We start from the raw sequence: 10,895 nt of genomic DNA, 5'->3' as shown, positions 1-10,895 counted from the left end.
CACACCACAACTTGGGGAGCCCCGCTGCAACCCGCCGAGCCCCTCCGCAGCGCCTCGCTGGGGGCGTGAGGACAGAGAGCACAGGGAAGGGGCTGCCAAGAGCCGTGCGTCCATCCTGCGCGGGTGCCTGTCCCCCAGCTCCGGGAGCCCCTCCAGGATGGAGGAGCGGAGGAAAAAGCGGAGCCCCAGGGCCCAGCCGGCGCCTGTCGGGGCCCCACGGCCGCTGCCCATCAGCAAGAGCGCGTCCTTCGCGCTGCCGCTGCCCGCCCTGCCCTCGGCCCAGCAGCGCGCCAGGCCCCGGCGGTCAGTGGTGGGGTTGGGGACCCTTGGTCCCTGCGGTTCCTTGGGTGCTGGGGGGCCAGGGAGGGTCTGGCGGTGCCACCACCTGTGAATTCTGTACAGGGCGAGCAAGGAGAGAGTGCGGGCAGGTGGCACGGGGGCAGCACGGGGGGCTCCGCTGCAGCACAGCTTCCTCACTGAGGTCTCCGACGTGTGTGAGATGGAGGGGGGGCTGCTCAGCCTCCTCAGCGACTTCCACTCGGGCAAGCTGCAGGCCTTCGGTGAGGGGCTGGGGGCCGGGGGGTGCGGGGGCTGCACTGGCGGGCTGTGACGGCTCCCACCCGCGGGCGCAGGGAAGGAGTGCTCCTTCGAGCAGCTGGAGCACGTGCGGGAGATGCAGGAGAAGCTGGCACGGCTGCACTTCGGCCTCGACGTCTGTGTGGAGGAGCTCCCCGAGGAGCAGAAGAAGGCAGTGGCCGACAGGAACCTGGACCAGCTGCTGGTGCATGTGAGTGGCATCTCCATGCCCCATGCCCAGCCCTGCAGTGCTGGTGGGGTCCCCGCCAGCCCCTGGCCTCCCCACCGGTGCTGCAGCCTCTCCCTTTGCCTCCTGCAGCTGGAGGAGCTGAGCAGCTCAATGTATCCTTGGCATGGGGTGGCGGTGGTGGCAGGGGATGGCACGGCCTCCAGTGCTTTCCCTTGACACGGACCCAGACAGAAGCTGCACCTGGCGGAGGGCCCCGGCCCCGAGGAGGCTGCAGCCTGATCCAGCACCATCCCGGCCGCAGGGAGGACGCTGCTGCGAGGAGGAGGCCCCGTGGGACGGGACAGGACAGAGCAGCAGCCACAGCCCTGCACGGGGAGGACCCCCCCCCCCCCCTTCCGTGCCTCCACTGCAGGGCCGACAGCAGCGACACCTCGGGCACCCACCTGGGGAAAAACAGCGGGGACCGGGACCAGGACCGGGCCCTCCCCCTTCCCCCCCCTCCCCAGCCCCGCCGCCATCTTGTGGGCCCCCATGGCCGGGCGGGTGACGCCATCGGCCGGTGCCCGGTGCCCCGGGGTGATGGCGGCGGTGGCGGCGCCGGGCCCGCAGGCAGAGGCCGAGCAGTGGCGGAGGCTGCTGGGCGCCGTGACCCGCCTGCAGGTGGGGGTCCGAGGGGGGCACGGCGGGAGGGCTGGGCCGGGGCGCGCTGCCATTAAACTGACTTGGCTCCAGGCTCAGCCGTGATCGTTTCTTACCCACCGGGGGCCGGGGGTGGCCGGGGGTGGCTCTTGGGGGTGGGGGTGGCTTTGGGGGTGCTGGGGGGCGCGGGGCTCCTGTGGTGCCTCTGCCTGCAGGCCTGCATCAGGGGCCGGCAGCTGCGGCGGCGCTTCAGGAGCTTGCAGCAGGAGTACGAGGAGGTGGTGAGGGAGATCGAAGGAGACCTGAGCGAGCTGCAGTGGACGGGACGGTACCTGCCCAGGCCCATCTTTGTCCCCAAGGTCCGTGCCAGTGGCCACCGGGAGGGCGGGCGGGTGGGCCGGGGACTCGGCAGCTCCTGGGGGGAGTGTGGACTGGAGGGTGGGTGCCCTGGGTGCTGCTCACGCTGTGCTGCCCCAGGAACCGTCTCTGTCTACCCTGTGCTCTATTTCTACCCAAGACAAAGCGACAGTTACAGAGCCAAGGCTCTGACTTGTCCCATTTTGTCACTGAGTCCCTGACTGAGGGTTAAAACGCCCAGCCTGCTCCTGCAGACCTTGCCTCCGTGCGCCCACCTCAGCCATTCCTAGCAAACAGTCCGACCTGCTCCTGTGGTGGCTGAGTGCTGCTATTTAGTGTATTTGCTGCCTCTGGAAGAAAAACACTTTAAAAGTATGGGTGCCCCGACCAGAGCATGTCAGTATTGGGGCAGGATTGCTCGTAAGGGCAGGTGCCTGGTTGGGACAGAGCCCTGGCCTGCAGCACAGCCCCCTTTCAGATCTCTCTGTTTTCCTTTATGTCTGTTTGTTCAGTTTGTCACATGTTGCTTCTCTAGAAGTCAATGCAAGGAAGGTGTTCAGCTGTACAAGAGCCTGTACCGAGTGACAAGGTCAGCACGGAGAAAACAGAGCAGGAGCTCGATGCTTCTGAACCAGAGCGGGACTGGGGCTGCAGCAGCAGTGTGAAACGTCCAGCCCAGCTGCAAAGCGAGGAAGACCTGAGCTCCCCGGGTGAATGTGATGTAGCGAGACCCCCAAATCCAGGGGCTGAAGCAGATAAAAACACTGCAAAGGGGTGCAGTGCCCTAGCAGAGAGCGAGGAGTGGCAGAACAGCACTGTGTCATCTGTGTGGGACAGCACTGTCCAGGAGTCGGAGTCCCTCGAATCCTGCCTGGGTAAGGGATGGGAGCCCCTGTGCACTGTGGCCAGGGCTGTGCCCTCTGCCCATGTGCTTTGAATGACCTGGTGATGAGTTTGGTTGGAAAGTGTAGGTCCTTGGAGAATCAAAACCTCGAGATTGTACTGGAGAGGTTAGAGAAACTCATTGCAGGACGGATGGTAGATGCAATGTGAGTGTTCTGGTAATAGCTTCTTCCATTTCTCTGCAGAACTTCCACTTGAGGATATAAAGGAGCTTCCCCGAACTCGGGCTGGCCTCCAGTCCTACAGAAATCACTTGATCATGGAGCTGCTCTGGTTGCAACAAGCTATTGTCAGCCGTAAAAATGTAAGGGCCTGCCCCTGCCTCTTGCAAAACAGTAGGTGAGAGGGAGCCTGTCTGCAGCCAGAGGGGTGCTGGCTGCAGTGGGGTGAGGGGTTGGGTGGTAACAGACCACTTACCTGAGGTTTAGGTTAGATGATGGCAGTGCCTTTTTTTTTTTTTTGGGGGGGGTGCTTCTCTGGGATCAGGGTGGGAAAAAGAGAAATGGTAAAGGAAGCTGTTTAGGTCTGGCTATAAGCTTAGCTCCTGGCCTGTTACAGAGACATTGCTACTTTGATAAGCATCGCGTCTGTACAATACAGCAGGATATACCTAAGCGCCCAGCTAGCTTAGCAAGCTGCTGTTTGTATTGCTTGAGGTGAGGTTCATGTGAATCTTCTGGCTGAGTGTGATGACTTGGCTGGCTAATCTGCAAAGGCGGGTGCCTTTCTGCTTCTCTGTCTCTGGGATTTAGTTGTTAACACTTGATTTTCTTTCTCTTGCAGTACCTGACGCTGAAACAGAGGCTGGGGACTCCTGACCCATAGCAAGGCATTCCTGAGTGTGGGGGACATTTGAGCTGGTGTGGAGGAGGAAAGGAGCTGCAGCACCATGGCATGACCTCAGGGACAGCAGTAGCCTGAGGGGACTCCAGCTTCATGGGCTGATGTTCTCCATGTCAGATGCGTGTGGCAAGAATGACATTTCATTTCTTTTAAATGTGAATAATTGGTCAAAGCAGGGGTTAAGTGTCACTGCAGCTAAGGAGATTGTGTGCCCTGGAGGAAGTCCCAGGGAGGCCTCCTTCCACAAAAACCTTATTTCTGTTGGCAGAGCTGGGTGGTTCTGGGGTAAATTGAGGCTGGGAAGACTGTCTCTTGCAGAAGGTACTCTTTGGCCAGCTGATTGCTTGTGGTGGACCTGAAATGCCTGAAGGCAACAGGTGCTTTTAATCTGTAGGAATAAGCTCTTCTCCATTGAATTGTGGGTGACCCATGCCCATCTGAGCTGTATTTTTGGGATGTTTTCATACGTTACAGCTCTGATGTCTCCAGGTGCTCATGGTAGGAACACCTAGTTGAAGTACTGAGTTAGGAGAGAAGTTTCCCGTGCGTCTGGTGGGGGTAGCATATCTAACCTGACCTTCAGGAGATGAGGCTTGGTTCCTGACATGCATGTTTCTGGCTGGGGTAATACGTGTGTGTGTGGCAGGATCAGTTGGAGAGAATGCCTCATGTTTCAGGGAGCAAATAAGGAGTTAAGGGGTTGGTGCTGTGCTTTGAGAGCACTTTGTTTATATATATATATATATATATTTTACCATTGTAGTAGTTCAGGGATATTAAACGTCCCTCAGATGGGGACGTCCCATGTGGTGCTCTGGTTCCTTACGGGGACCCTGAGTCTTACGTGCCAACACTCTGTATGCCCTGAGTGGGTGCTGTTATTGTGTGGCAGAGATATCCTTCTGTTCCTGATGACAATGACTTGTATGCGAATAAAAAGCATTTCTGAAGCTTGTCTGTGAATCTGCCTATTCCTGCCTGCCCTGCCTTCTGCTCCTGGCCAGAGCCAAGCGGGCCCATGGCCTGTTCTGACCCATGCGGCCTGTTCAGCGCAAGGGGCGGCGTCTGCTGTGCTGTGGACCTTTGTCCAACATGCACAGGGCCGAAACCCATTGCACTTCCCATGCAGGTAGCAAGTGATGGCAAGGGGCAACAACTTCTCGATACTGCTGCTCTGGATGGGAAGTGAGATGCTGGCACTGCACCTCTAAGCTGTTAATCAGAGCCCAGTGGCCACAGTACTCGACGTGCAGCGAGGGTGAGGTGGAAGAGCTGTGTGGTTCCTGGTTCTCAGACTGAAAGGTGTTTGCACGTTGTTTGATGTGGCCTCCGGACTGGCCCACAACTTCCTCCTGCTGGGCCTGCAGTTGTGGAGACGGCCAGTTGCTCAGGGGACTGCTGCAGAGGGACAGCAGAACACGAAGACGGCTGCTCAGAAGGCTTCGGGCTGGGCAGGAGGCTGACCAGAGCTCTCCTCCGTGCTCTGCGCTGGTCTGTGGGGCTTTGACCCATGGGGATGAGCTCCAGAGGCTTAGCTCTGGCACCTCCAGCCAAGAACGTGGTGGTGTACCGCAATGGTGACCCCTTTTTCCATGGGAAGAAGTTTGTGGTGAACCAGCGGCGGTTCCTGACCTTCGAGGCGTTTCTGAAGGAGGTGACCAGGAGCATTCACGCGCCCCTGGCTGTGAGGAATCTCTACACCCCCAGGCACGGCCACCGCATCACTGAGCTGGGTGACCTGCAGGACGGGCGCCAGTACGTGGCTGCGGGGTTTGAAAAGTTCAAAAGGCTCAAGTGAGTAGGTGGTCCTTCGGTCCCAGGCTTTGGTTTAGTGGAGTGTTTTGTTTTGTTTTGTTTTGTTTTGTTTCAATCCTGCATGAAGTAGAGCTGTTCTGGTTCATCCTGAATCACAAAAGGCTGAAGAGACTTGTGGCATTGTTTGCATCTTGAGGGGATGTGCGGGATGTGTGTGTCAGGTGAATTTGGCTCCCTGAGTGCGTATTGCATCCTGCTGAGGAGGGGGTCCGGGCTACATTTAACAGCAGTCAGTCCTCAGAGCCTTGACCAGTGGTTAGCTCAAAGGAATACAATGCTCTGGATGTCTTTACAATGCATATTTGAAATGGTCTGTGATTGATGGGAATTTATTAAATGTAACAGGCTTTAAGGTGAAATTCTGTAAGCCCATGAGACAAGGCACACAGAGGATTGTTTCTAAAGTGACCTAATAATAAACACATCTGATGACGATGCACCAGGTCAAAGCAGTTGGCCATTTTCTCCCTGCTCCTTTATCAGTCATGGCCCAGTTGGTATGTGGAGTGTCATCTTCTTGTTCCCACAGCTATTTAAACCAGGAAAGGAAGGAGCTCCGTGGGACAAAGAACAGCAGTGGTGTGCAGGTGAGTCTGAGCTGAGTGGGGACAGGCAAGAGTGCAGAGGGGGGGAGGTATGAGAGACATTGAGGCTGGCACTGATCAGTCAAAAGTTGAGATTTACGGCTGCAAGGTGCCCAGTGGAGATCAGGTAAAAATGCCACAGGAAACAGTAGGATGATGTGTGTGTGAGGGGCAGTTGCAGGGTACTTTCCTCCCGTCTCAGCCGTGCAGGGGAAGGATCTGTGCACAGAAGTTCTCTGGCAAATCTGGAATGCTCTCAGCTCTGTGAAGAGCCTCTCCAGGCCTTGATGTTGCTGACAACAAACCCCACCTAGCAGCAGCAAACATGAAGGCAGGGCAGACAGCTCCTGGTGGAGAAAAGGGAACAGCCCTGGGAGGCTCAGTGCCAGGGCTGTGCTGTTTTTGTGCACTGACCTTGTCTCCAGTCCTGCCCCGTAGCTCCCTGGAAGTCAAACATTGCAGCACGACGGCAGAAGCACGCCCACCTTACGATACAGTAAGTGCCTGAGTGTTTTCTCCTTGGAGGGTCTTTGGGAATGCTTCTGGAGGAAATTTGTTGTAAATATTGCCCAGGTCTCTGCATTTTTCGCCTCCCTTCCACACACTGTCTCATTTAGGAAATTGAACAGAGATGCTGGTGGCACAGGTGTCACAGTGTCCAGTGATGGTCTTAGATGAGGAGCTGCCAGGGGCGGGGAGAATTAATGTTTTTGTGGCTGTTAATAGAACATTTCTGCTCACTCTTGGCTATGGCCTTCTGGCTGGTTGTGACCCACAGGGTGGTGCGTGTGATCTGTTGATTGTAAGGGGCTGTCAGCAGCTCTGGGGCTGAGATGTGTGAAAAGTCTTGGGACAGTGAGTGCTGTGTTCATGGGAGCTGCAGGAACAGTGGCTCATGGCATTCTCTGGGCTGTTTCTGCTGCAGTGTTTTCCGGAATGGGGATTTGCTGAGCCCTCCTTTCCGACTGCTGTTCTCTCAGAGCACCCCGCTGCAGTGGGACACAGTCCTGGCTATGCTGACAACAAAAGCTGATCTGCGCAGCGGAGCTGTTAACAGGTGGGCATAAGGACAAGGCACTGCTCCATCTTCCCTCTTTATGTCCAGGAACATAAGCAGCACTTACCAGCACACAGGACTGGGAGCTCAGATGCTTCTAGCCTGGTTTGACCATCTCATTTGCTTTTCAGGTTTTTCCATCTTTAAATTGGTGATAACACCAACATCCTAAGTGTTGTGTGAGGAGGGCTGATGGTGGTGGTAGTCTGGTGAAAGAGCAATAAGCAAACAATAGCATGGCACACAAAGGGAGCTTATGTCTAGAAGGAAGGGCAGAGGGGCTTTCATGCAACAAATGCAGCCTGCCTTCTTACACATCTGTTTACTGGTACCCAAAGAGAAAGCTGAGAACTACTGCACCTCACTGCTCCCTAGGTGTGGTATTTTAATGTGCTTCCTTGGAGTAATACAAAGAATGGTTGTTCTTCTCTGACTTGTCTTGGTCCCGTTTAACACTTGTTTGATTGCTTCCACACCGAGGGGCTGTTCACTGTCTTGTGACTCTCCTGTGTCAAACCCTTTGCTGTCTTTTCCTGAGGCTCTGCAGGCTGGATGGCACGCAGGTGCTTGGCAAGGAGGAGCTGGTGAATGACGGTTACTACGTGGCTGTGGGAACTGAGGAGTACAAAAAACTGCCTTACTTTGAGCTGCTGGTGCCCCAGAATTCTGCATGCAGGACACCACGGTACGTAGGCTGCGGCAGAGAGGTTTAAAGGGTCATCTTCGTGGTGGTCTTTGGCTACAGCTATCCTTAGCCCTCCCAGTCAGTGCTGCCTGCCTCATGGGTCCTGCAGCTTGCTTCTCCCTGATGCTGAGAACCTGCTTCTTCTTTGTTTTAGGAACCATCCAGATAGACACAAAAAGTACAGCAGAAAGGTGGGTGGCTCGGCTGGCACAGGACTGCTTGTGCTACGATCACAGCTGCTCCTGTGTAGACATCCGTACAGAAGCTGTGGATGTGTACAGCAGTCTCCCTCCCCAAATGCCATGGTTACGGCATCCTTGCTTGGCACCATCCCCAAAGCAGCTTCTGGGGATAGCTGTGGCCACATCGGACTTGAATTAAATCTGCCTGAGGATCTCCTTAAGGTGGCCTCATTGACTACTTCTCCTTTTTGGATGTTGGACAGGGAGAACTCACCCTGGAGCAGAGAGCTTTTTTCTGGTCATTATGTGGTGAAAATGCCAAGTGGAGACTGCAGATAGAGCAGCTGGGCTGTCTGGGATTGTCCACTGACACGTGGATCTGTACTATCCGTGTTACACTCAAAGGCCTTTAAAACTTCCTTTCTTTTGTTTTCAGTTTAGCAAACGTGATGCCACCTCCCAGGACAGTGCTGCTGACTCCACTCTTGCTGAACCACCTCAACAGGTAGAAATACTGCATAAAGTATTTTTGTGTGTTCCTTTTGTGTGTTCCTGTTTCGCTTTTAGTACCGACTTAAAACCCCAGCGAGTGCAGTATTACAGCAGAGGGTGCAGGATCAAAGCTTTTAGGGGAAAGTTACAGTCTTTAGTGGAGTTCTGTGCAAAACTGCTCTTGTTTTATAAGTCACTTTGTCAAGAAAGCCTACCAGAAGTGTGTGATGAATACTTGCAGCTGGACAGTTGCAAGGTGCAGACCCCAGGAGCTGCAGAGAACGACAAGAGCCCGGTTGCTTTTCCACCACTGCACAGGCAAGTCAGGAGGTCTCACCTCAGGGAGGAAGAGTCCATTTTCCATGCTAAACCTGTCCGTGCAGGACAGAACAGGAGGAATAACAGGAGTGTGCAGCGCCGGCCTGATCAAGGTAACGGATTCTGCTATACATGTAGAGGAGTCTAGCTTTACTTTGATGCTAAATGACAAAATACCTTTAAATGCACTGAAAAAAAAACACACACACAAATCAGCAATGCATCAAATAGCTGCTGTATTTCTGCTTCTTCCTCGCCTCATCTGGGCACATATAAAGAATTTTCTGGAGCCTCAAGACTAGGCCATAATGATCTGCAATATCCAGTAAAAAACTCTTTTTTCTCCTTGCAGAAGAAAGTGTCTATAAAGCCGAAGATCCTAGGAAGGAGATGCAAGGTGCTTGGGAAGTAAGAGGGCATGAACACACGAGGGTGGAGGCACCCACTGATCAGGTATAAGAAATAGTTTCCTGCCCTGGTAGGTGTCTCGCACTGCTGCAGGGAATTCATTGTCCCACTAGAATCTACCCCTGCTCCAGTTTTGCACAGATCCAAGAGCCAACCTTGTGTGAACATGTCAAGAACAGTTTATAGCAATTGCTTGGGAAAGTCTTCTCACTTGTTCTTAGTCCTGTTTCTGAAGTTTGCACAGCACTGCGCTTCCCCCTAGGATGTGTAAAGATGGAAGTAACCACCAGGGGGAACTTCAGAAAGCAGAGGAAGCGTAGCTACAGTGCTCTGCATTTCAGAAAGCCAAGAGATTGTCATCGGGGTCATGAACAGTTCCCTTCCGAAGCACGTTACAGCTGCCCGCAACAGTAAGGATATAAAAGGCTGTCTTGGATTTTTTTAGTTACTTTTTTGGCGTGTATATGTCCTACTTCTATCTTTACTCCTCTTCCAGAGAGTTGCAGAGACTGCAGAACAACTCACACCAAAAGCCCAAACAGTTTACAGCAGCATTTATTCCACTTAATGTTTCTGTGCAGTGTGTAAGATCCCTTGTGGCTGTGTTCAGATCTCTTACACTAAAATTCAGTACCCCCAGATACGACTTGTTAATTAGAACTTGCCTGTAGCTAGGTAAAGCTTTGAAGCTGGCATGGAATAAACATGTAATTCCTAAAATGACTGAACGTATTTGTTAAATAATAATGAGCTTTACACCTTTTTTAAAAAAAGGGAAAAATCTTTGTTTTCATTTTACAGAATCTTGTTTTAAAATGTCTGAAAGATGCTTATTGTTTGTGGGGCATTTGTGCCTTAAACTTGTCATAAGCACATTGAGAACTGATGTAATGGGATGATGCGCGTCATATTACAGCTGATTCACCGTTCTGCCTAGGTAGTCTCATTAGACTAATTAGAACTTCAGAGGAACACAGCTCCTTTGAACTGAAGTTAGAGAAAGCCCTAGTAAAGAATTAGCTACCAGGTAGTGACGTCTGGGCTCAGCGGGGAGCCTGATGCTCCGATTTGCTTTAGAAGCTGTGCTCTACAGTCATAATTACCTGAGTGCCATAACTCTGCTCTGCACTGGGAGGGGCTATCAGGCCTTACAACAACTACCTTTGAATTTAAAGTAGAGTCCCAGCTTTGCACACCAAAGCCTGGGTGCTATTAGAAGCAATCCATGAATTTAGTCCCGGAAGCCTTCTGTCATAGCAAAGTGTCACATTAATAACTGTATTTTTTTCTTCTTCCTACAAAAAGGAAAGGACTGCAGACACATCACAAAAGCCCATGGCAGGGAAAAGGGAAGGCAGCGAGTCTGAGGATCATTGAATGATGTTTTCCCTTGGCAGCAATCCTGCTCTGAAGAGCTCACAAAGGGAGGGTGATGGGAGGACAGTGAGGTACACCGCCAGCTGCACAGCTGCAGATAACAAAACCGTGCGAGTCTGAGGTCTGTATAACATTACAGACTGGCCAAGCTTTCTGATGAGGTAACAAACTCTTAGCACGCACCCTAATTATCTGCTCTTGAGAAAGACTAGCAGTGAACAATGAACCAGATGCACATTTCTATTAAAAAAATGAAAAATGTTCCTCCTTTCCTCAGCTCTGTGGATGATGATGTGGCAGAGTAGAGGGCTGCTATTCTGAGCTTAAATTTAAAAAGCAGTTTGTATCTGAACTTGGGAAGTAAGAATTACCACATAAAAGTTACTCCTTTCTAACAAAACGTCTGCCAGGAAGTTTGTTCTATGTCAGACACTTCCCATAAAGGGATTCCCAGCATCATTGTTCCTCT

At 53.0% G+C, this 10,895-nt stretch overlaps 3 protein-coding genes across 4 annotated transcripts; all 3 read left to right on the top strand.

Annotated features, from left to right (window-relative positions):
* On the top strand, positions 1-1,498 carry CCDC28B (coiled-coil domain containing 28B). Its single transcript, XM_035345632.1, has 5 exons — positions 1-303; positions 403-560; positions 633-787; positions 896-918; positions 994-1,498. The coding sequence occupies exons 1-5, from the start codon at positions 158-160 to the stop codon at positions 1,043-1,045; spliced, it is 534 nt and encodes a 177-aa protein (XP_035201523.1). The 5' UTR covers positions 1-157; the 3' UTR covers positions 1,046-1,498.
* On the top strand, positions 1,266-4,458 carry IQCC (IQ motif containing C). Its single transcript, XM_035345633.1, has 5 exons — positions 1,266-1,426; positions 1,621-1,764; positions 2,298-2,637; positions 2,851-2,969; positions 3,449-4,458. The coding sequence occupies exons 1-5, from the start codon at positions 1,298-1,300 to the stop codon at positions 3,488-3,490; spliced, it is 774 nt and encodes a 257-aa protein (XP_035201524.1). The 5' UTR covers positions 1,266-1,297; the 3' UTR covers positions 3,491-4,458.
* Positions 4,459-4,762: 304 nt separating this feature from the next.
* Positions 4,763-10,755, top strand: DCDC2B (doublecortin domain containing 2B). 2 transcript variants are annotated; one of them, XM_035345526.1, is made up of 7 exons: positions 4,763-5,302; positions 5,853-5,910; positions 6,333-6,403; positions 6,833-6,964; positions 7,503-7,649; positions 7,804-7,840; positions 10,355-10,702. In XM_035345526.1, exons 1-7 carry the CDS (start codon positions 5,019-5,021, stop codon positions 10,424-10,426), a joined length of 801 nt encoding a protein of 266 aa, XP_035201417.1. In that variant the 5' UTR covers positions 4,763-5,018; the 3' UTR covers positions 10,427-10,702. The 2 variants fall into 2 exon arrangements, with proteins under 2 accessions (XP_035201417.1, XP_035201418.1); XM_035345527.1 differs by having other exon boundaries at positions 4,765-5,302; positions 10,447-10,755.
* Positions 10,756-10,895: the final 140 nt, after the last annotated feature.

This window comes from Oxyura jamaicensis, chromosome 23, assembly GCF_011077185.1.
Source record: "Oxyura jamaicensis isolate SHBP4307 breed ruddy duck chromosome 23, BPBGC_Ojam_1.0, whole genome shotgun sequence".
Classification (NCBI taxonomy): domain Eukaryota; kingdom Metazoa; phylum Chordata; class Aves; order Anseriformes; family Anatidae; genus Oxyura; species Oxyura jamaicensis.
This window is presented reverse-complemented; position numbering and strand designations above follow the sequence as displayed.

What these genes read in the sequence shown, in the direction of transcription:
- IQCC (XM_035345633.1), top strand. Translation starts at nt 1,298, where the DNA reads ATGGCCGGGCGGGTGACGCCATCGGCCGGTGCCCGGTGCCCCGGGGTG. An exon ending in GCGCCGTGACCCGCCTGCAG is followed by an intron (nt 1,427 to 1,620) that starts GTGGGGGTCCGA and finishes CTCTGCCTGCAG; the next exon opens with GCCTGCATCAGGGGCCGGCA. An exon ending in GTCCCTCGAATCCTGCCTGG is followed by an intron (nt 2,638 to 2,850) that starts GTAAGGGATGGG and finishes ATTTCTCTGCAG; the next exon opens with AACTTCCACTTGAGGATATA.
- DCDC2B (XM_035345526.1), top strand. Translation starts at nt 5,019, where the DNA reads ATGGGGATGAGCTCCAGAGGCTTAGCTCTGGCACCTCCAGCCAAGAAC. An exon ending in CACGCCCACCTTACGATACA is followed by an intron (nt 6,404 to 6,832) that starts GTAAGTGCCTGA and finishes TTTCTGCTGCAG; the next exon opens with TGTTTTCCGGAATGGGGATT. An exon ending in TCTGCATGCAGGACACCACG is followed by an intron (nt 7,650 to 7,803) that starts GTACGTAGGCTG and finishes TCTTTGTTTTAG; the next exon opens with GAACCATCCAGATAGACACA.
- CCDC28B (XM_035345632.1), top strand. Translation starts at nt 158, where the DNA reads ATGGAGGAGCGGAGGAAAAAGCGGAGCCCCAGGGCCCAGCCGGCGCCT. An exon ending in GGGCAAGCTGCAGGCCTTCG is followed by an intron (nt 561 to 632) that starts GTGAGGGGCTGG and finishes CCGCGGGCGCAG; the next exon opens with GGAAGGAGTGCTCCTTCGAG. An exon ending in TGGACCAGCTGCTGGTGCAT is followed by an intron (nt 788 to 895) that starts GTGAGTGGCATC and finishes TGCCTCCTGCAG; the next exon opens with CTGGAGGAGCTGAGCAGCTC.